This window comes from Chelonia mydas, chromosome 15 (assembly GCF_015237465.2).
Source record: "Chelonia mydas isolate rCheMyd1 chromosome 15, rCheMyd1.pri.v2, whole genome shotgun sequence".
Classification (NCBI taxonomy): domain Eukaryota; kingdom Metazoa; phylum Chordata; order Testudines; family Cheloniidae; genus Chelonia; species Chelonia mydas.
Window position 1 is genome coordinate 26,295,619 of NC_057856.1, and position 24,661 is coordinate 26,320,279.

Consider the following 24,661-nt stretch of genomic DNA (forward strand, 5'->3'; position numbering starts at 1 on the left):
TAGACAAATTGGAAATAAGATGTAAATTCAGTAATTAACCGTTGGAACGATTTGCCAAGAGTCATGGTGGATTTTCCATCACTAACCATCTTTATTTCTTTCAGAAAAAATGTCCAATCTTGATTTACTCTTCTTCAAAAGGAATATTTGGGGAGTTCTTTGGCCTGTGTTATACAGGGATGTCAGACCTTCTGGCCTTTGAATCTATGAATTCAAATGAAATCTAGAAGAGTTATTGCACACCCAATAGGGCAGGGAATCTCATGTTGTAGGCTTTTTTTTTTTTTTTTTTTTTTTTTAAATTCCGCAGACCCCATGCCCTAGCTCCATCACACAATCTAGCATTCAGCTTTTGTTTCCTAGTAAAAAAGGAGGAACGCACCCTCCAGTGTTAGCTTGATATCTTCTCATTATGCATGTAGTTCCTCTCATATTAATGAATGTTCCTACATATGCTGAGGCTTGGGACTAAATATAGCCCTGGCATAAGCATGAACAACCCCACTTACTTCAGAGTAGTTGAACTGGACCATGACATCTCCCATACAGTGAAGTAGTTTAAAAATAATCTGTGTACAAAAGTAGTAAACTGTTTAATGTTAAAGGCTGTAAAATCCCATTTAAATGATCATGATAAAAGCATACACCTGCCAACTGAATAACCCACTGAGCCACGTGAGTTCTGTATATTGGACTAGGATCGTCTCCCTCTATACGTGCCCATTGCCCGTACTACTGCTAACAGAATCGTAGGATTTGCTGTGGTGGTGGGGCAGAGACCAGGACAGTCCTTCCCAAATTCTGTGGGGATCAGTGTACAATCTGAGGCATGAGATTTGGTTACCTCCTTATCTTTACTTACATAAGGACAAATGTTGTTGGTTATAAAATAGGACAATAGAAGTCGGAGCTTGAAAACACCCAATATATCAGACTTTGTCCTATTGCATGGAAAGACTATAAACCCCCTTCAATTGAATCCATTTTGAAGGGAAAACCTGTCATTTTGTATACAACTTTCATATATGGTGACTCACTTTAAGGCAAGTATAGAGTTTGCCTGATTGTGGGTGGGGGTTGTGCATGTGTGTTACACTTATGGCCAGGACCTCCTTATCATTTAAAAAAAAAAAACCCTTCAAATCTAACTGCTGTCATAATTAGAAGACTTAACAAATGGATAATCACTTTTGTGTGTGTGTTTTTGTTTTTTTTTTTTTCTGCCCCACACCCAGGTTTTTGTACTGGCTCTCACATTTCTGCTGCTCTTCCTTGGAAACTTTCTTACTACTTTAAAAGTGGTGCACACTAAGCTTCAGAAAAACGAAGACGAAATGAAGAAACTGTGAAACTGGGTTGCAATGGTGGACACTAAAATGTGGGATCTCTCTTCTTTTCACTCTTAAATAATTTATCAGACTGAACCTGGTAAACCGCAGCTATGTTGCAAACAAACCTTGGAAGAAATCCTGTTCGTGTTAAGCTAAAAATGTGAACTCTCCCAGCACAGACTGTTGTACAGTATTATGCAAGCACCGCTCTCCAGCCCTATTATTTAAGTATATTTAATACAAAACACATTTTGTGTTTTTCCTTTGTATATACGGCAGTAATGTGGCATGCACTTGCCAGAACAAACACCAGTCTTGGGAGAAAGTGATATTCACTGTAATTCTGTACCTTCATCTCTTGTTTTGTTTTTGGGTTGGGTTTTTTTGATCCAGCACTATTTTATTTCTGAAATTCCAGGTACTACATTAGTAAAACATTAAAAATGCTTTAGGTCAACCAGTAATGCAGACCTAATGTTTATCTCTCAAACTGTTAATTAAAACATTACATTTTCAGTGGCCTATGCTAACCTGTGTGTACTGTGAAATTTGCCCATATTTGTACCATGCTGCTATGCACACTTTTAAAAAACTTTAAAGAACAAACTTTAAGTTAATGGTTTAAATGTTTGTTTTGTTATTGGCTTTGTTTGCAGGAAGCCTGATGATATTCAGCTAGAGATCAGGTAATCTGGTCAGCCCTGAAAAACGCACGAAATAAATAGTACAACACAGAGCTGTTTCAAGACCTTCTTTTAAATGTTGCCTTTACCATTGTTTTCCAAAACCATGTTCTTCTGAAAATGGCTCTGACCAAAGGCTGTAATAGAAGCACTTGGGCCTCTAATTACGTCAATTTTCTCCTTCTCCTAATTTCATTTGTGGAAAGCGTTAACCCACAGGTGATACGGTGTTTTTGTCTTATTATTTTCCTCTGTGTAATTCATTTGAGAGCATAGCAACTGTGTGTCTGGTTTCACCCACATAGTTGTTTATGGGGCACTTAGTGCACTGGATGAGGTAAATAGAATGAGCACTACCATATTTGTCACTCAGGCTTTTTAGAGTACTGTATACTGAATTTTTGCCTATATACTATAGCTTGCTTTGCAGTAAAAAATTTTTTATCCCTCTTTGCTAAGAGAAAACACATCCACATCTTACTATGTTTTTCCACCTAATGAGGGCTGTGTAACTCCTGAATCAGCTTTTGCTTTTTTTTTTTTTTTTTTAAATAGAGCAATGGAGGTTTTCCCTCCTTCCCTTCATGTTCAGTCTGTCTCTAGACGTGAGTAGAATGTCCAAAGCTTGTTTTGGATTTCCAGATTATTCCATTTTGAGCTTGGAGGTATGTAAAGGCCTCCATGAATCTTAACGGTCCTTAGATTTTTTGCAGGCTTGTTCTGGGGTCAATTCCAAGTTAACAAAACCTCTGCATCCCACTTGCATACAACACAAAGGAAATAGATGACTCCAAGGTGGATTTTTCTATTAGCTGTATCCACAACCAAATGAAGATAAGACCGGAACCTTAATGTTTCTAACCTAATAACCTGAGCTTTGGAACTTTTCAGGTTGTTAGCAGGAATCCTGGCAAAAACTGCAAATGTAAGCCTCTCAGACAGAGAAATAACTTGCTGACATGCTATGAACACAACCCACTCTCCCCTAGGATGGACTGTATATTACAGCCCAAACCATGGCATATTTCAGAAAAAACCTCTGCTGTAAAATATCTTTTTAAAACATGCTATTTCTGTAGTGTAACATTATTGTGAAAAAAATCTTCAGCTGTAGCAACCTCACATACAGAGACATTTCTCGCAAGACTTTAAAGTCTTGGAGTGCAGGTGCTAATTTTAATGGGATGGTTCCTCTCACTTAAATGGGAAGCAACTAGGACACTTGCATGCATTGTTAACTAGATGTCCTTGAAGGTAAAATAGTCATTGTGGGTCAGCAGGGATGATTTCACCATGTAATTCTTAACACAGATGTAAGTAGCACAGCTCAATTTGCCACACATCATACAAGTGCACAGTGTTGAATAAATTGCACTTTTGTTTATTTTAAAATAAGTTTTGCTTGTATTGCACATTAGATCCTCTCCCCGGTTATCAAAATTGTGGCTGCTGTTACCTGCCAGAGGTAAAGCATTTAGCGGTTTTCTGAGTAGACTATAACGAAGGATGTAAAACACTTTCTATTATCATCAGTCCAATCTGGAGAGACCACACAACAGATTTCCAAACAGCTGCTTTACGAAGTAGACATTCTAATAAAGGTGCAGCAGAATAGTACATGTACATAGTTTGGGGCAGTTGCTTGAGGCTACTCTGAGAAGAATGATTAACAGAGCTGTTGCTTTGTAATTATAATTAGAACTCATCAATATAGAACTTTGATTTTTATCCTTTCTGAATCTGACCATCTGCTCTGATTTAACTTCACTCTTTCTTCGAGAGAAGCAGCCATTTCTGTCCTTTCCATGTCAATTCAACAGTGAACAAGACCAAAAAATCAGAGCCAGAAGTACCAGCACCTATGTGCTAGAATAAAACTATGAGCAATAAAGACTGCCAGTCAAACTGTCAGTGTATAAATAAAAGATAGTGGATTTGGAACCTGGCTGACAGTCATTTACAGTCAGGAACAAAATCCAGATATACATAGCCATCTATCTCAACCTAATATCGATAAAGAGCTTTGAAATCTTCATATGAGGTGCAACAAAAGCACACTATTACAAAATCAAATTTTAAAAATAAAATCAAAGTAGGAATAAATGTACTGAAAAAAAGACAAATTATAAAAATAAACTATTGGTAATATGTGTATCAAGATTTTAACAAACTCTTCTATAGTCCCAGTAGTCTGGATCATCATAATATTGAACACCGTTTCCTCTTTTTTCGGCGCTTAGCTTTTTTCATGGCATTCAGTGCAATGTTTGTTGCTTCTTTAAAAACATCCTCTATGTTTTCTCGACACTTGGCTGAGCACTCCAGATAAGCTTGTGCTTTCATCTGCTGACAAGTTGCTTCACCCTAGGAGAAAGGAAGGTAACAGATCGAAGTGTTCTTGGAGTTACAGTGGGAAGAAGTGAGTAATTCTGAAGAGATCTTTATACAATGGGGTCAGGCAAAAGAAGGCAGATGCTTTTGTTTGTAGAGGTAAGGAATAAGTGGTATTAGGTCCTAAGCACTACCAGAAAACACACATTTAATAATGATATATTAATGGGCTCCACTTATAGAACAACTTTATTGATTTTAAAAAGTTTAATCTAAAAACCAGTTTGGAAGTGCAATCCAGTGGAGACTCCTTGGTGTAGGCTTTGCCTACCTTGTTGTGTATTTAAAGCCCAACTTTTTTCAAGTTTAGGCTCTAAAGAGAGCCTCCAGAACCCATATCCGAATGCTCAAATTAGCAATAAGGTGTGTAGCCAGTCTGTCAGGCCCCATATTTGAAAATTGGGTCCACAGTATATCTTCTTACAGGACAATCAAATTGACCTGACCACAATTTTACATAAAATTTCTACACTTTCAGATGTCAGCAGGCTCCCGAGGTGGAGGATCAGTGTTTGAATCCCAAACTCAGTTCTTAGCATTAGAAACATCTTGTGTTGCATGAGTGGCCCCTTCTGCTTGAGCCAGGAACAGTGTGGATGAGTTTCAGAAGATGACTCAACCAGAAGGATGGGTCAGTTTTATGTAAGGCATTCAATAAGGAGGAGGAAATGGAGCATAAGAGACAAGAAATCCTGAAGCACACTGCCCCCAAAACAAGCTTCTTACTAACCAACAGCCATAAGAATTCTGTATATTATTTACATTTCTACAATGCAAACTGCTGGTATATACCTGTTATCCATTTGGTGACTGACCTCTATCTGGAAATGTATACTGTATCTATATATGTCAGAGAAGCCTGTGCAGAATCCACTCAAAGATGGGACTGAAGCCAGGGTATTTAGGGACCAAAGCAGCAATTCCATATCTTGAGCTGAAGGAAGATCTCTCCCATAGGAACATCTGAATGCTACTGTATAAAGTTTTAGTTTGCCACATTGTTGAGAAGAGTCTGAACAGTTTGAATTAGGGGCTTGTCTTAGCTATCAGGATAAGTCGACCTAAGTTACGCTACTCTAGCTACGTGAATAACATAGCTGGAGTCGACATAGCTTAGGTCGACTTATCCCGGTGTCTTCACTGTGCTGCATCGACAGGAGACACTCTCCTGTCGACTTATCTTAACCTTGGGGAGCTGGAGTACTGGGGTTGACCGGAGAGCACTCTGCGTCCCGCTAAATCTACCCCTGCTGCATCGATTGCAGGAGTGTCGATCTCCTTGGAGCGGAGACCAGCCCTTAGTCTTTTTAAGCCATACTGATAGATTTTCTTAGAAAGGAGCTTTCATAAATGTCTACGATTTCTTGTGGAAATAACAGTATCAAGGCTCCGAGCAGCACCTGAGCTGAACTAAATAATAAAAGATCATGTGCCTGACATTGGTGAAGAGTCACTAAATGCAACGGAGACCGTCTGCAGAATTTCGCAAGGTGATAGACATTTTTGTTTCTGACTGACTGGAAATAACACTGTAATTTCTGACACTGATGCAGCAATAGTTCCTTTTTCAATATTGCAAAATTTTGGTACACATCAAGCTGTTGCCCAAACTTGTACACAGAATACTCACAGGTCACTGAGACAGCAGCAAAATTTAACGGGAGGGGTGACCGTATGTTATAGGAGAGAACAGGGAGGGGGGACCTAGGTTCTAGCTTCATTTCTCTAGATGCTTCCTGTGCAACAAGGAACAAACCACTCCACCACTGACTAATTATCCCCATCCGTAAAGTGGGGATAGCGAGACTTGCCTACGTAACGTGGGTGTTGAGGCTTGGTTAATGTTTGCAAAGTGGTGCTTGAGTGGTAAATTTTGCATCAATAAGCAACTAACTTTTGAGGTGAGATGCTCCTTTTTGTGTCAAAATTTTCATGGCAGTGCTTACTATTCATGAGTAATAATACCATATTACAGGAAACATGCCTATTGCTCATGCAAAGGACAGAACTCTTAACTGCAATCATCTTTACCTGGGTATATGTGATTGGTTCCTGCTCAGAAGACATGAGCTTACGTAAATGTTCTTTATCCTTTCGAAGGTCTGTTTTGCAGCCGATAAGTATTAGAGGGACTCCACGGCAGAAGTGACTTACTTCAGGATACCACTGATGGTGGAAAATGAAACGTTTAGGTAAGCTTTTAAAAAAATCAAAATGACAATGCCTAGGAACAAAATCAGCATTCAATTTACAACAAAATTGTAGAAAGTATCCAGTGCTAGGAACAGGGTAGGATATTATTTAAGTTAGTATTTATAGATATACCGCAACCTGACCTGTAAATATGTGAGGCCCCTCCTTTCCTTAAAGTACTCAGAGGTAAACTGTGCTCTGCTCATGGAGGGCTAACTCACATGGGCCTTCCTATATCTCAGTCGTTCTCAACCCACGGGCTGCTTGCAGCCCAATCAGCACACCGCTGCAGCCCATGTGACATCTTCAAGGCCATATAGGTAGTATTGGATGTGGCCCACAGAACACCATGGTAAATAGGTCGAAAATCATTGCTATATCTCCTACATTGTGTTTTAGGACATGAGTGAAGATTGAGATAGAGAGCAATTGGAAATGCTGGCAGTTTCTTTAGGACATCAACTTGCATTCCTTGCGCACCCAACATTTCTATCCTGGACAACGAAATGTTGCTATTGACTTCAAGAAAGCAGGATTAGCCCCATAACGAGCACGCTTTCAATAAAATAGCCAATTGAAGTAATTTTTTCTGAGAGCTGAGCAGCTGCCGCATCTAGACATATTATATTATTTATATAATGAAAGCACCTAAAATCCCCAATCAACATCAGGTACTGTACAATCATATAGGTAAGATATGATCCCTGCCCCCAAAGAGCTCACTTACACTAGTGTAAATCCAGAATAAATCCTCTAAAAGCAGGTACAAGATCAGAATCCAGACCAGTCTTACTTTGTTTCATTTATCGGTTTTTGGTCTTACAACTTTCACTTTGGAGCATCACATATACTGAGCAGAAATACTAAATTCAAAGATATAAAGAGGTGCCTACCTCTCTCTCACCTGTACCCAATACCATACATCACTAATTTTAGAATCAAATTCACCTCCATTACACTCAGACCTAGTGTTATCTCACTGTTATTGATTTCAGAATTGCTTAGAAAACAGATTATAAAATTCCAAACCCTTTAAAGGAGTGAAGAGCTAGCCCATCATATATTCTGAAACAGATGGAGTGTATGCTGCTGAGAGAGATTAGCGGGACACTGACCGCTATTATACTGAGAGGGGTTTTTTGTTTGTTTTACTCTTCAATGTTTAATACCATCTTAAAATTTTGAAAACAAGAATTTTGTTCCAATTTATACAGATATACGGACTGTGGCAGCAAGAACAGCTGCATACACTGACAGTGTTGCTGAAGAGTCAAAAGAGTGAAAACCAAGAGTGTGGACACTTCTTCTTCTTTTTTTTTTTTTTTTTACAGAATTAATTTTAAAAAAAAATTTCTTTTTAAATCAGTGATGGAACTGTGGATTTGAACTAACAAAAAGATTTATGATCCAGAGGACGTTCTCTATCAGAGTACAACCACTTTCAGTTGCTGTATTCATAGATATTAAGGTCAGAAGGGACCATTATGATCATCTAGTCTGACCTCCTGCACAACGCAGGCCACAGAATCTCACCCACCCACTCCTGCGAAAAACCTCACCTATGTCTGAGCTATTGAAGTCCACAAATCGTGGTTTAAAGGCTTCAAGGAGCAGAGAATCCTCCAACAAGTGACACATGCCCCATGCTACAGTGGAAGGCGAAAAACCTCCAGAGCCTCTTCCAATCTGCCCTGGAGGAAAATTCCTTCCCGACCCCAAATATGGCGATCAGCTAAACCGTGAGCATGTGGGCAAGATTCACCAGCCAGATACTACAGAAAATTCTTTCCTGGGTAACTCAGATCCCACCCCATCTAACATCCCATCACAGGCCACTGGGCCTATTTACCATGAATATTTAAAGATCAATTAATTGCCAAAATCATGTTATCCCATCATACCATCTCCTCCATAAACTTATCGAGTCTAATCTTAAAGCCAGATAGGTCTTTTGCCACCACTGCTTCCCTTCGAAGGCTATTCCAAAACTTCACTCCTCTGATGGTTAGAAACCTTCGTCTGATTTCAAGTCTAAACTTCCCAATGACCGGTTTATATCCATTTGTTCTTGTGTCTACATTGGTACTGAGCTTAAATAATTCCTCTCCCTCTCCGGTATTTATCCCTCTGATATATTTATAGAGAGCAATCATATCTCCCCTCAACCTTCTTTTGGTTAGGCTAAACAAGCCAAGCTCCTTGAGTCTCCTTTCCTAAGACAGGTTTTCCATTCCTCGGATCATCCTAGTAGCCCTTCTCTGTACCTGTTCCAGTTTGAATTTATCCTTCTTAAACATGGGAGACCAGAACTGCACACAGTATTCCAGGTGAGGTCTCACCAGTGCCTTGTATAATGGTACTTAAACCTCCTTATCTCTACTCGCCTGATGCATCCCAAGACCGCATTAGCTTTTTTCACGGCCATATCACATTGGTGGCTCATAGTCATCCTATGATCAATCAATAATCCAAGGTCCTTCTCCTCCTCCGTTGCTTCTAATTGATGCATCCCCAGCTTATAACTAAAATTCTTATTAATCCCTAAATGCATAACCTTACACTTCTCACTATTAAATTTCATCCTATTACTATTACTCCAGTTTACAAGGTCATCCAAATCTTCCTGTATGATATCCGGTCTCTCTCTAAATTGGCAATACCTCCCAGCTTTGCATCATCCGCAGACTTTATTAGCACACTCCCACTTTTTGTGCCAAAGTCAGTAATAAAAAGATTGGTCCCAAAACTGATCCCTGAGGAACTCCACTGGTAACCTCCCTCCAGCCTGACAGTTCACCTTTCAGTAGGACCCGCTGTAGTCTCCCTGTTAACCAATTCCTTATCCACCTTTCAATTTTCATATTGATCCCCATCTTTTCCAATTTAACTAATAATTCCCCATGTGGCACAGTATCAAACACCTTAATGAAATCTAGGTAAATTAGATCCACTGCGTTTCCTTTGTCTAAAAAATCTGTTACTTCCTCAAAGAAGGAGATCAGGTTGGTTTGGCACGATCTACCTTTTGTAAAACCGTGTTGTATTTTGTCCCATTTACCATTAACCTCAATGTCCTTAACTACTTTCTCCTTCAAATTTTTTTCCAAGACCTTGCATACTACAGATGTCAAACTAACAGGCCTGTAGTTACCTGGATCACTTTTTTTTCCTTTCTTAAAAATAGGAACTATGTTAGCAATTCTCCAATCATACGGTACAACCCCTGAGTTTACAGATTCATTAAAAATTCTTGCTAATGGTCTTGCAATTTCATGTGCCAATTCCTTTAATGTTCTTGGATGAAGATTATCTGTGCCTCCCGATTTAGTCCCATTAAGCTGTTCGAGTTTCGCTTCTACCTCAGATATGGTAATATTTGTCATGCTACCAATATCCCTAAGATCCTCTTTAGCCTTATTAAAGACTGAGGCAAAGTATTTGTTTAGATATTGGGCCATGCCTAGATTATCCTTGACCTCCATCCTTCTTCTTTCTTTGTTTTCTTCTTATTTATATGGCTATAGAACCTTTTACTATTGGTTTTAATTCCCTTTGCACGGTCCAACTCGACTTGACTTTTAGCCTGTCTTACTTTATCCCTACATGTTCTGACCTCAATAAGGTAGCTTTCCTGGCTGATCCCTCTGATCTTCCACTCCCTGGATGCTTTCTGCTTTTTTTTAATCACCTCTCTGAGATGCTTGCTCATCCAGCTTGGTCTACAACTCCTGCCTATGAATTTTTTCCCCTTTCTTGGGATGCAGGCTTCCGATAGGTTCTGCAGCTTTGATTTAAAGTAATCCCAGGCCTCCTCTGCCTTTAGATCCATCAGTTCTTCAGTCCAATCCACTGGAGGTCACATTTTGAGCCTTAAGTATGCAACAGTCTCCCTTTACAGAACTTTAGGCTGAAACATCTAATCAATCACAGAACTGAAACTAAATTATACAGTAAAAAATTTCTCTTAGTAACTCAAGCAAGGATATTGACCTTGAACTTTCTGCCTTCTGGATCTGGGGTCCCAGTCAACCTTGCAGCAGGGGTTCACAAATAGGATTACTTGTTGTTAAAAGCCAGGTGTAAGAGTTCTTTGGGGCAAATAACAATAGAACAAAAATATATGAATAAAAAGTGAGGGAGAGAAGACAAGCTTTATATGAGGTACTCCTGGAGAATTAGATTTTGCTCTTCTGGTTTCTCTGTATTTTTTATATTGTATTGAAACTAAGAGGGCCATAAACCCAATCCCGATATCTGAACACGCATAAATGTTGGAGAAACTCGTATCCAGATCTCAGCACTGTGTCTCAGGCCCATTGCTAGATGTGTGGTGATAAATGAACAGTGCATTTATTAGTTATAATCTTAGGGAGTGAGGCTGCTAAAAGCATTGTTACAAATCAGTCGTCACCCATCTAGCATAGTAAATTTAACATGAATGAGCCAAGTAATTATGAGGTCTCTTACCTTAATTAAAACATTATCATAGCTAGTAGGGTTCATAACATCATAACAAATTAAGACCATGTTTGTATTCTGGTATGAAAGTGGTCGTAGCCGATCATAATCCTCCTGCCCTGAAACACAGGAAAAAAGTGATTATGCTTTGGATAAAATAAACCTCATTCTTTACACTATTACAATACAGATATTTTAAAATGTATTCCCATTGCCTGTGGTATCAGTCTTGTCTAAAAAACAGTAATTGCATAGATTGTAAACATTTTTAATAAATCATTGGCCTTAATAGGATGAGTTCCTTGTTTGAAAATGTATAAGAAGATATGTTTAAGAGCATCATCTTGATAGTAAAAAGGTCTATAAAAATTGAGTCCTTGTGAAATCTCAGTATGAAGCAAAAGGATTTTTTGTCTAAATGTTCAATATTTTGCAGCTTGATACTAAGCAGGACACAAATCAATATGCTGCAGGATCTGAAACATGAAGACTGGATTGTCATTCACTAGCAGAGAGACAAATGCATGAGTCTAGACTGGTAGCTTATTACTGATTAAAAACTGAAATTGGCAAGGGTCTTGTTGACATACAGGGTTCAATGGAGGGTAGGAAACATGCCTACTTTTTGCCAGATGTGAATGCAGCATAATAAAAAGTCTTAAATAACAAATTCCCCTCTCTTACTGGTCTCAGTGAACGGAGAGAGGTAATGAGCATGACAATTGCCACCACTCAGATGGATTGTGATCCATTAGTGAGCACAGGCCTCAGAAAGCTATACGGCGGAGTACTACTACCAGCTGATTTTACAAGACGCAGGGCAACATAAGCCAGTCTTTACTGATCTCTGAAATGGGCCTTACAGAGCTGCTAATGCCTCCTAGAAATGTTTTTAAACTTTTCCTTTTAGGAATAATTTGACATGTGGGGAATTCATTTTACTATTCCCACACATTCACATGAGAAAACTGGTCTGCTTATTTCCCTATATTTATGACATACCAGTCACCTTCAAACCAGAGCATTGTGATGTCACACTGAGCAAGCGTCTGGAGGTGGCCAATCAGCACCAGAGGCAGTTGCACTAAGAAATCAAAGATCCTGTTTCATCAAAGGCCAATATTTCAATGGGATGTTTTTTCAAAATGTTCCAGAAGGCACCAGCGGATGTTTAAGAAGACAGCAAAGACGTTGAGACCACTTGAGTGTTGCCCCATGTGTCAGGTATGTCAGCAGGAAGTTTTGACTTTCCAAGAAGTGAGTCATGGATGCCAATCCTTTCTGCATTATTATTTCCATATATTTACTGAGCACCATGTGTGCCTGATACTATACAAAAACACAGAGGCAATTCCTGCCCAAAGGGGATCACAAATAAAATCTTTGCATCAGCATTACGTAAAGCGTACTCCTCTGCTAACCATTATCTCAACATACTTTCTAATACACAGCGGTTGCATCATGGTATTCAACACAAAGCCTGCACTTCTCATTGTCCTCAAAATGCTTGACTCCAAAGTATGGTGCGATCAAGAAGGGTATGGATACAAAAAGAACAATATCACTACAGTGCATTCAGATCTTTCACCTGAATATTTAACCCCTGCTGGTAACAGGATTCCCTACTAAATAACTCATTATTCAGCTTGCCACAACTATTTGCATAAAGGGATGGTGGTGGGTTAGGACCCAATTCCACATAGTGCCAAGAGCCCTTAATTTCAGTGGAGTTAAAAGCATTTAGTATTTCAGAGAAGAGACACCAAAACAGTGCAGAATTGGAACCTTAAAACTTTTAATCCCAAAATAAGACAATTAAGGAATCTATTGTGCTCTGAGGTGTTTATATAACATGCAACAACTGTATTTCTAATCCTTCTCATTTTCTGAAATCCACCTAATTGTTTGCACCAGATTTACCACTTTTTTTTTTGGCGGGGGGGGAGGGGGGGAGAATGTAATGCTTTGCTTAGGTGATCTAAAGTTGTATTAAATTTCAGGAGAAAAAAAAAAAGAGAAGGAAATTAGTTGTAAAGCAATATCGCTGGGATGTGTGTGTTTGTACACGTGCTTCTTTCACTCACGTTTATTACTCTTAGCCTCCACAAAGGCAACTTTATGAAATCAAGCTATCCTCTAGCAGCCAGTTATAAAATTACCAACAGTCAGTACTCCAGCCTCTCAACTCATTTGCTGCTACTTTGCCATAAAACTTGTGATTGGTGAAGCAGATTGATGCATGTTCCATTTTACGAAGTCATGATGACCTGGCCCAAGTTGGAACAGAGCAAAAACACTTAGTCTGATGAACTATGCCAGGGATCTCAAAAGAGCTGCTTTTGATGGTGTAAAACCAATGTGCCATAATGAAAAACAGAACAGATAGATGTGACATCACATGGCTTCATCTTCACAGTCAAAGTTGAGGGAGAGTTGAGAAGAACCAGGTATTTATTTTTAAAGGTAGACTAAGATAACCAGATAAAGATATGAGGAAATCTAGATTTACAGAGGCATAACATGTTTTCTTATGTATTTCATACATCTCAGGAATGGCAAATACAGAGCATAGCAAAAGCTAAAATAGACATACCATGATGGGAAGGCTAGAAAGGACATGCTTTATGGAAATACAACATGATCTGATTCCAGAGAGTGCTTATTTGTTTCTCTTCATCTCTGCCAAAATTAACAGCTACAGAGTTGTTCTAAAAATAGTTATGGGTTATAACTTTAGAAGGCTGAAACTGATCTTAAACAACATTGGAAGAAGGACACTTTCAATTTCTCTCTATTGCAAATATAGATACTTTAGCACTTATGTTGTGGTAGATGAATAGTGCACTAGGAAATGTTTGCCTGTATGTGAAATCCTATTGTCTGAGCTACTGTGCTTTCTCTTTTTTGTAAAAAGCAAAATAACAAAACCTCTGTGAAAGAAGGAATGATGGAGCTAAGGGTTTGTTTATCCTGTATTCACAGGATGCGACTGCAGTTTGAGTAGACATACCAGAGCTAGGTTGAAGCTGTAGCAGTCCGTGCTTCAGCACCGAGTAGCCCGGTAAACAATTGCCCAGGGTTCTCAGTGTGCTTGTACAGGTTTAGCTTGGGTATGTCTACTCAAGCTGTAATCACACCCTATGAGTAGAGTATAGATATACCCCAAATGTTTTAGTGTTTTTTATTGCCATAAAGAAATTGGGGAAGGAGGTCAGAGATGTGCATATTGTAACTAAGCTGCTGGATGACTTCCATCCCCAGCTTCCAGAACAAGTATGAGGGAAAGGGTTGGGCCGCAGAGCCCTCTGGGAGGGGCAGCAACCCAAATCAGTATCTAGCTCATAGAGGACACCATATTACCCAGAGTGACCAATCAAAAGAAACTACATCCAGGAGGCAGAGGGGATCAGACTCAGGAAAGATCCCATGTCCAACACCTCACTGGCATCACCAATTGAGACATCTTGGTTTGGTGATTACATCATCAGACCCCTTGGTGCTGCAAGGCCCAGTAATTCCACATTTGAAATCTTTTGTCAGACAACAATATGACTTTGCAGCCTGAATAACTTTTTAAAATATTATGGAAATGTTAATTAACCAAAAAACCCCACAAAACTATGACACTTTAGGAACAGGAAAAGGACATCCAACGAAACCAATGTGCTTCATCCAGCTCTGGATGGCAGATTCCACTTTCATAGTCAATCCCCTTTCATTCCTTGGTCCTCCTACTGAGATGGTCAACAAAAGGGCTAATTAAATGTCAGCTGTGGTGGTGGTCTGTGTAATATGGACAACTGTCTTCTAGGATGTGGAGTAAAATCTCTTAACTTATGCCAATGAATAATCAGATGATTGTGAATTTCAACCTGTTGCAATGCCCCAGGTTTGACAGGAAGCTATTACATTAAATAACATTTTGAGAGACCGGATCGTGGTGTCTTAATTAATCTGGGTCCAGTTAGATCCAAAAAATAAGCTACACATGCCTTTCTTCTTGCCCTCAAACACAGTGATGGGAATTGTCAAAATGGCAGAAGCAACAAATTCTTATCATCCTGTCACACACAAAAAAATCCAAAACCTTATCAAAGACTTGCCCTTTCACAGCTTTCACCATTGCATCCGGGTGATGACATGCAAGAATAGCTGTGTGAGAACACCCTTTTCTCAGTAAGGTTACTCAGGCTGTGGTCAGAATTTTTCTTCACTGTGGATTTAAAACAAAAATTCTGCAAGATCAGATAAAACAAAGTTCAGGACTGAACAGAAGGGGCCACTGAGCTCACACAAAACCTTTGATTACCCTTGTTCAGTCTCAGTTTTAATTCTCTTCTCTCTGTTGTGTTATCAAAAGTGGTGTATGAAAATGTCATTAAGGTTTGTTTTTTATAATATTTTTTTTCTTTAAAAATTTTCAAACTTTCTCTTCCCACAGTATTGTAAAATAATTGCTATTTAGCATTAATTTTCTGCATCTTTGTGCCTTTAACAAGCTGCCTGCACAGCGCTTCACTTGGTACAGCTAATTTCACAAGATGCTTAATTCCTTGCCAAAGACCACATGCTTGCCCCTTCGTCTGAAATGGCAACTAGCCCATGCTGTCACAACTTGGTCTTAAGAAAAGGTGGGGCTTCAGTCTGCTGGGGGACAGGAAGAAAGGAGGAAATTAGGCCATGAGTTGCACCTCTCTCCAGTCTCCCTGACAGAAGGAAAAATTGGGCTAGTTTGAGTTTCTCAGCCTGCATGAGGCCCTAAGCAGCTTGGATTGCTTGCATATAACACCCGCCCTGCACTCTGCATGGGGACATAATTAAAATTCTCTTTTGCGTCCAAGATCCTTGGGAATACATCATGATACTTTCAATCAGCTTAATGACCATTGTGCTTTGTTGTAGTTATTCAATAGGTTCCTACAAAGGAACTATTTCTCTATTCTATAACATGCTGTCCATGCAATGAGGACCAACACCTAAGAATTCTTAGACCAGGTCTCGGAGAATGTGACTTTAAAGGAAGGCATTAAACTCCTGTAACAGACAGACAATTATACAATAGCCTACCCACAACAGATGTTTCTTCCTAACCCCTGTCAATTCATGTCTAGATTCTGTCCTGAAGTATGAAAGCTTATATCTCTTATAAATTGTAATCCTAGCTGGTGTTACTATAACTTATTTAAATAAATAGGATTCTTTTTTAATCTAAGCTCATTTCTTCATTAATTTCTTGTGCCAGTGAGTTCCATTAATTAATTATACATTGTCTGATAAACAGAAATATTGTATCAGTTTTAAATTTGCCTGTGTACTCCATAATAATGTTGAAAAAATGTAAGCCATCAGTGTAATGGACTTTACATTTATTTTTAGATTTTTCCAAATATTTTAATTAGCAGCACTTTGCATATTTACTAGAATATATTCTCTGGATAGAAAAGGTCCCATGGGACTACAATTGACAGACAAGGGAAAAATATTTATTTAAAGCTAAATGTCAATGGCATCCTATGAACTGACCAGCAAGAGTGTGCCTCTTTCTGGGTATGTCTACATGGTAGTTCAAGATGGGATTGCAGTATGAGCAGGCACAAGTGTGTTAGCTTTAGTTTAGCTAGCATGATGAAAAATAGTGAAGATGGGACTGCATGGGCTGTACAAGTTCACTTGGGGCTCTGGGTACACACTTGCATTGCAAGCACATGCCACCATATCTTCACTGCTATATTTAGCTGTGGTCGCTAGACTAAAGCTGATACAGATATGCCTATCTGAGCTGCAATCTCACCTCCGAATGCAATGTAGACATACCCTTAGTAGCACTATCAATTGCCACCAGCTGCCAGGCAATCTTCACGTAGTTAGGACCCTGCATACCACTTCACAGGTCATGCCAACATGCTGCCTCAAAGTAGGTATATTTCCTATTAAAATGAACATTTCAATCACATAACTGAGAACCCCTATAGTTAAAGAAAAAATCTGAATGATCTTTTGTTTAGTCTGTGGTATGTTAGCTAAGGCTATACTTTCAGAACTCAGTTTAGAAAACTTGAGTAAACTTACTTTCTTCCTGGCAGAGATGAATCAAAAATTAAATATGACACAATATTTACAGCCTTACATCTTTTCCCAGAAGGGCCCTGTGGTGGTTTTCAGGGTACCCAGGACTATGAGTCACCTTGTTATCCCTGGCTCCAGCATGAGGGAGTCTTACTTGTGCTTGGCTGGGTGTTAGCTTCCTACCTCCACCAGCCTGTGAGCCACTCAAACAATCTCCTCTGTGCAGTCCCACCCCTTACTTTGTTTTGCAGGTTAACAATATGTGCACCCCAGACCCTATGTCCCTTTGAAGCATTCCCCGGAGATATCCAGCCCCTGGCACTGGTTACTCACAGAACTACCAAGTCCACTGTTCCAAAGGAACAATATACACACCAGCTTGTATGATCCAGCTCAGGATAACACCATTTAGATATACTGATAGTGAAAAACAAAACAAAACAAAAAATTTTTATCATTAAAGAATAAAGATTCAGGAGATAGTGAGTAAGGATATCGGAAACAAATGGTTACATATAAAACAAAATCATAACATGCTTTCTAGACACTAAACTTCATTAGAAAGGACATTCATCTGACAGTTAAGTTTCTCACTTCCAAAATATTTTATGGCATCTTCAACCAAGGTTGACTGAGATCCCATGTTCATGAATGTAAATGGACTGCCCATTTACTTCCTAGGTGTAGGACAATGGGGTGTCTTTTTTGCCTCATAAATATGCCCCCAAAGTTCATTGGCTTTGTACACAGCCAGGATAACCACCTAAGACTTATTTTTCCTGTGTGCTGCTTCCCTGTTGACTTCAGATCGCCTTGCTAACTTCTGACTTCGTATGTAAATGGGCATCCATTGTGTTAGCTTACCATGCTTAATTTACATCCTGACAGAGACAGACGCATTTCTTACCTCCTGTCTGGAGGAAACTCTGTTTTCAATTCTGCCTTGATAAAGACTTTTAAAACATATTTTCAGTATATATACATAACTCCTTACATAGCATCTGTACATATATTTCACAATGATATTGATGACCAGTGTGACCCTGCTTTTCATTTAAGATCTCACATTACATTCTCTGATGAACTAGAATGTACATGCCAGAATCAAGATATTCTTGTAACCCCATTGCCAGTTGCCATTAAGGGGTTCTTGGGTCACAGGCCCCCTTCCTCTCTGTCCCCTTTGGAATCCTGAAAGTGATTCTCTCACACACACTTTTCTAAACTCCTCAACAGAAGGTTTTGGATCTTAGTGGCAACCATCTTTGTGGTGATGTAGGACCAGAAGGACTCCAGCTAGAGATTGTCAATGTCACTTTTTAATCAGCCACAGTGAGTAGTCTGTGTGACAAAAGGCATTACCTCCCCTCCCATGAGTCCCTCTGGAGTGGAATACACTCTATTACCTATCCTCCTGAGATGGCAGTGGAGGGAGAGACCAGCATCAGAAATTAAACCCACATCTCCTGAATTACAACATAAAGCATCACCACCAGTGAATTGTAATTCTTTACATGCTAAGTGAATGGAGTTAACTCTCAATTCCTGTAAAGTGAGGTATTTTAATCAAATAAGCAGACGCAACATGTGTTTGCAGGTAAAACAATATATTGCAAACTCTTTGTGCGTTGCAGCACACAGACCACCAACTTCCTGCTACAGCAAGAGATGCTTCTGATAAGGAAGATTATAGAGAAAGTAGCACACAATAACACAAGAGATCTACTGTGAAAAATTCTTATTCTATCCACTTTTATTCCAGTTCATGATTTCCAGTTGTTGCTAAACTGATCATATATAATGAAACTTTTTCCCCTAACTTGAATTAAACCTGTGAAAAATATTAAAATTCTCTTCCATTTTTATTTTTAATATTTCTCCAGTCTCCTTGTTCATGTCCTCACAAAGTGGGAGGGAATGGCTTAGAGACCTAGACATCAGGTTTGAAATAGAGTCCTTGAAACTACAGGCTTAACACATGGCAGAGCCAACTCATTCCTTCGTTCTACTGAGGTAATACATTGAGTTACATAAATTTTAATATGTGAGGGTGTCTTGGACAAAACCTTAAACAACTCTGAAGTCCTGTTTGCTCTGTGTGGATACTGAAGACCCAATAGCACTTTCTGGAAGAACAGAGATTTGATTCTGTATCCCATGCTGAAGTTTCCCCTCTGACACTGTTGTCAGGTGTGCCAGTTGGTTGAAGCCCTTCACCCCAGAGATCTCCTGTTGTTTATACATGAGGAGTGAAAGAGAAATGTCCAAAACTACCTCAATATTTATGTAATAACTTTCTTAGAGACTCAAAGTTTTGTTTCACTGGAAGCAATTTCAATTGTTTTGTGTTTAAATAGATTACTGGGGGATGAAACAGCCCCAACATGTTTAAAATTATTACTTCAACTGCTCAGTTTATCTTCCTTTTCACTGAGTTGGTCAGAAACTCATACTACAAGCCTATTACAGTCTGCAATATTAAGGTTTCAGACTTTGCTATTTTCTTGTCAACAGAAGAATCTGGGGGATCTTGGACTTATAAATGCCATATACTTGTAACTATCTGATTCTTTTCGGTCAAGATTTTCCATGACCTTAGTAAGTTTATTTTACAGGAATCACATTTTAAACAGAATGTTCTTTTTCCTTCAGATAAGTCATACTAATTTTAACACTTACTATGCTTTTGCAATGAGACAACACCCACTAGTTGACAACCACAGCTTTAAGTTTCAACTGTTTCCCTGGTGACAAAAATGTTAACTATATACACAATGAGGCCTTTAACTCATTTGGACCTCTATATTCTATTGCAATAAAAATGTGAAATATAGTAATAGTACATTTTCAGAGATTTTTCCATTAGTACAGAACATAAAATAGTTACGAAATCGAAAATTTGCCTCAAATGTTTTAAATATTAATAAAATTCACTCTTCATGCCTTTTATATAGCAGCACTTCCATTTTCTCATGGACTCATTTTCTGAACAACCCCAGGTTTGACATCGGAAGAATAATTTAATAATCACTGATATTCTTTATGTCACAGCTATATGAGCTAAGTATGGAAAAAACCCAAGAATGAATAAATTTGGGTATGTAAACCTCAAGTGGCATTAATTCAATCTACTGCTAGTCAAATCTGGTGATTGAGCAGTTTCAGTCAGTAATTGGAAGGGCTTTCCAGCTGGCTTTGAGGCAATCAAAGAGAAAGCATGATCCAATGGTTAGGTCAAATTCCTATGTGACCTTGGGCAAGTCACTTGGCCTAGATCCACAAAGGTACTTAGGCTCCTCAATTCTATTGATTTATGAAAGTTAGGAGCCTAAATATCTTTCAGGATCCACGCCTTAGTCTCTCTGTGTCTTATCTCCACTTTACAGATGAGGAACTAAAAGTACTTCCCTGCCTCACAGGGGTGTTGTGAGGAAAAATGCATTAAAAATTGTGAGAAACTCAGACATTATTGTAACAATGGCCATATAAGTAGCTAAAATAATTTAACTGCGGCTATTGACTAAAGCATCTGTGATGCTCCCCAGGACACCCAGGCACCTCACTACCACCTTCCCTAGGTGTGAGGAAGTGCTGTGGATCAGCTCCTTGAAACCACCAGGCTCTGGCAACATGAGAGCACTGCTTTCCAGGCTTCCATAGGCCTTGCTCTCTGTAGGATCGTGATAGGCACACACCACCCCTTGAAATCTCCAAATGTTCCCTGTAGAGTTCAGCCCTTTTCCCACTGAACACTCACAGAATTACCAAGCCTGCTGTTCCCAAAGAAACAGTACACACCAGCTTGTAAGATTCAGCTCAGGATCATTTTGCTTAACACCACAGCACTTGGATACATTTATAGAGAAAACAAGAATAAGTTTATTACCAAAGAACAGAGTTCAAGTGATAGTGAGTAAGAATAATGGAAACAAATTGTTTATATTATATATATATATACACACACACATACACACACTTTCTAGAGACTAAACTTAACTAACAAGTTTACCACTTGTCTAAAGAAGCTTATCTAGCCCAAAGTTCTCTCCAGTTTTTTCAACCAAGCCTGGTGACCCCTCTTTCACCAAGCAAACTCATTGTCCTTCCTAGGCGAAGGATGCCAGGATGTCTTGTTTGTCCCTGAAATATACTAGAGCTAACCATTCATGTGCACATCAAATTAGAGTCATCCCCCATCCCCACTCCTTACTTCCTCTGGTTATTTTTCTCCCTTTGAAGTTTTCACAATCCTTCGTTAGCATTTGGTTCAGACCAGTGAGAGGAGCCCCTTAGGAATGATACAACACATAATTTACATGAAAACAGACACCTTGATAAACATATCTTGTCTGACAGAAAACCTGTTTTTCACCACTGCTGGTGACCAGTCCCTACGCACAGCTCTTAAGAACATATTTTTCAACATACATACGTAACTTCTTACACAACATTCATATGTGTGTTTTGCAATGATACTGATGACCACTGTAATACCGGCTTTTTTCTGAGACTTCACATGACACTCTTTGGTGAACCAGAATGTATATACCAGACCCAGGAGATTCCTGTAGTTCCTATTCATGCCCCTGTGTGTCCCTTGAAAGTTGGCACTAAGAGGTTCCTGGGTCACAGCATCTGAAACAACTGAATAACTTCATTGGCTCTGGACATTATAAAATATATTGGACTAAATTTGCAAAAAAGACCAGTGATTTTGGATGCCCCACTTGAGATACCTTAACATGCTGAAGATATACACAGCATCTTCCCTTTGAAAATTAGGCCCCGAATCATAAAAATGTAGGACTGAGAGGGACCTTGAGAGGTCATCTTGTCCATTCCCTGGTGCTGAGGCTGGACCTAGAATACCTAGACCATCCCTAACAGGTGTTTGTCTAACCTGTTCTTAAAAACCTCCAGTGAGGAGGATTCCATAACCTCCCTTGTAAGCCTGTTCCAGTGCCTAACTATCCTTATTAGGAAAAACTTTCTAACTGTATCCAACTTAAATCTCCCTTGTTACAGGTTCAGCTGATTACTTCTTGGGCTAATATCATTCTGGATATGGAGAACAATTGATCACTATCCTCTTTTAACAGTCCTTAGCATATTTGAAGACTGCTATCAGGTCCCCCCTCAGCCTTCTTTTCTCAAGACTAAATATCCCCAGTTTTTTTAACCTTTCCTCATAGGTCAGCTTTTCTAAAACTTTTATTGTTTTTGTTGCTCCCCTCTGGACTCTCTCCAATTTGTCCACATCTTTTCTAAAGTATGGCACCCAGAACTGGACACAGTACTCCAGCTGAGGCCTCACCAATGCTGAGTAGTCGGCACTATTACCTTATAATACTCCTGTTATTACACCCCACAACAATATTAGCCCTTTTTGCAACTGCATCACATTGTTGACTCATTCAGTTTGTGATCCACTATGACCCCCAAATCCTTTTCAGCAGTATTACTGCCTCGCCGGTTATTCCCCATTTTATAGTTGTGTATGTGATTTTTTTCTTCCAAAGTGTCATACTTTGCATTTGTCTTTACTGAATTTCAGCTTGATGATTTCAGACCTATTCTCCATTTTGTCAAGGTCATTTTGAATTCCAATCCTGTCCTCCAGACTGCTATCAACACCTCCCAGCTTATGTCATCTGCAAATTTTATAAGCACGGTCTCCACTCCATTATCCAAGTCAATAATGAAAATATTGAATAGTACTGGACCCAAGACAGACTCCTGCAGGATCCCACTAGATATGCCCCCGCAATATGATGATGAATCATTGATAACTAGTCTTTGAATAGGGTCTTTCAACCAGATTTGCACCCACCTTACAGTAATTTCATCTAGACCACATTTCCCTAGTTTGCTCATGATAATGTCATGTGGGACTTTATTTATTATTAATTATTATTAGTAGTAGTACTATTTGTACTATGGTAGTGCCTAGGGGCCCCAGTCATAGACCAGGACCCTATAGTGATAGGTGCAATAATGTGTCTCATGATGGGTACTCAAAAATTGAGGCATCAAAAATCATTAGACACTTTTGGAAATGTAAGCCATTTGGTTAATGGAAACAGAGTCACCTAGTCAGATGGCGGCATGACTTACTCTTTAAAAAAAAATTAAAAACAAAACCCCAATATTTCAGTTAATCAGAAATTTATTAATAAACTGCAGCGAATATAATGTGCTTTCAAGACAGTTACTTTTATGACAAAACTGGTCTCTATTAGGCTATAGCACACACTAGGGCTTTTCTCTAAACCAATGGGAATGCCGTAATTCAATAATGCTACCATACGTAACTGCCACATTAGTGCATCAACATGCATATGACAAAGTGATTTAATATACCTAAGTCGCATGATAAAAATAAAGTCATTGTAATGGAACATTGATCCTGTAACAACATCTCGTGTCCTGAAAATGAATACCTCAGCATTTATGTAGCAGAAGGACAAACCCCATCCTTTGATAGTGTTCTGTTCCAGTTAAATGCTCTCTTAAGCCCACTGCACCATTAAGATTTACAAGAAAGAACACATAATTCTTGGCCCTAATCCTGCAACCAAAGTCGTCAATGGGAGTTTAGCCCATTGGAGCAGGTTTGGACCTTAGAAGACGTACTCATATTATAAACTTTTACTCTGAGTAAACTACCAACTTCAGAAAAAGATGAGTTTAAGAGGACCTATTCTTTACAGCGTGAACCCAGTCCAACACTGAGATCTGCTAGTGTGGACTCAAACCACCTAAAAAGGTCCCATTGACTTTAATGGGACTCCATATTGGGATACGGATCCACACAAGCAGATCCCAGTAGAGGATTGGGACCTATGATTGAAACTGTGCTAGCAACAATCATAGTTTTAACCACAGTGTATTGTGGGCATCGCCACATAGTCCATAAGAAACTGGAATGGTCTCACAAGACAAGTGGTGGGAAGCACATCACTGAGTCATTTAAAATTAGACTTGACAAAGCACTAGAAAACTGTCTAATAGATAAAACCCTGCACTGACAGAGGCCAGTCAATATGACCCAGCAAGTTTACAAAAAATAAGTGACACAGTATTTGCACCCCAAAATTCTACATTAACAAGTTCCAGCTACTGGTTATGCATGGTAGATTTCACACCATTCTTTCCTGAACTTAACCCCCCCGCCAAAATAATTTATGGTAGGATCCAGATTATCTGTATCACTGGATTCAAGAGCAAGTGTTTAAAAAAAAAATAGGGAGACATACTGGCAATTTATTAGGAAATTTTGGGTAATCAAGAGTCTACTGTACTGGACAAAAGGTACACCACAAAGATCACTTAATATAAAAAATAGTGCTGAAAGATGATTATTCTGATGTCCTACAATGGATTTAAAAGGCCAACTATATTTTTTTTATATAAAAATTTAAAAATGGATTAATCGGCCAAATTCAGCTCTAAGTTAAACTGATGTAAATTTGGAGTAACTGCACTGCCGTCATAGATTTATAGATTCCACAACTAGAAGGGACACTGGATCACATAGGC

The 24,661-nt window shown here is 39.0% G+C and overlaps 2 protein-coding genes across 13 annotated transcripts in view; one reads left to right on the forward strand and one right to left on the reverse strand.

The window, feature by feature from the left end:
• Positions 1-2,065, forward strand: part of TMEM120B (transmembrane protein 120B) — a 41,389-nt gene extending 39,324 nt beyond the window's left edge. For 6 of the 8 annotated variants that reach the window (XM_037878537.2, XM_043529238.1, XM_007058295.4 and 3 more), the window contains one exon: positions 1,236-2,065. In XM_037878537.2, coding sequence (XP_037734465.1) covers positions 1,236-1,349 — 114 coding nt within the window. In that variant the 3' untranslated portion in view covers positions 1,350-2,065. The remainder of the gene's footprint in view (positions 1-1,235) is intronic. The other 2 variants (XR_006285963.1, XR_006285962.1) reach the window with 1 other exon arrangement.
• A 1,309-nt stretch (positions 2,066-3,374) lies between these two features.
• RHOF (ras homolog family member F, filopodia associated) overlaps positions 3,375-24,661 on the reverse strand; it is a 46,651-nt gene continuing 25,364 nt past the window's right edge. For 3 of the 5 annotated variants that reach the window (XM_037878543.2, XM_037878542.2, XM_037878540.2), the window contains 4 exons: positions 21,333-21,410; positions 11,066-11,175; positions 6,437-6,571; positions 3,375-4,378 (listed from right to left, as the gene is read on the reverse strand). In XM_037878543.2, the coding sequence (XP_037734471.1) occupies positions 4,214-4,378; positions 6,437-6,571; positions 11,066-11,175; positions 21,333-21,410 (488 nt within the window). In that variant the 3' untranslated portion in view covers positions 3,375-4,213. The remainder of the gene's footprint in view (positions 4,379-6,436; positions 6,572-11,065; positions 11,176-21,332; positions 21,411-24,661) is intronic. The other 2 variants (XM_037878544.2, XM_037878541.2) reach the window with 1 other exon arrangement.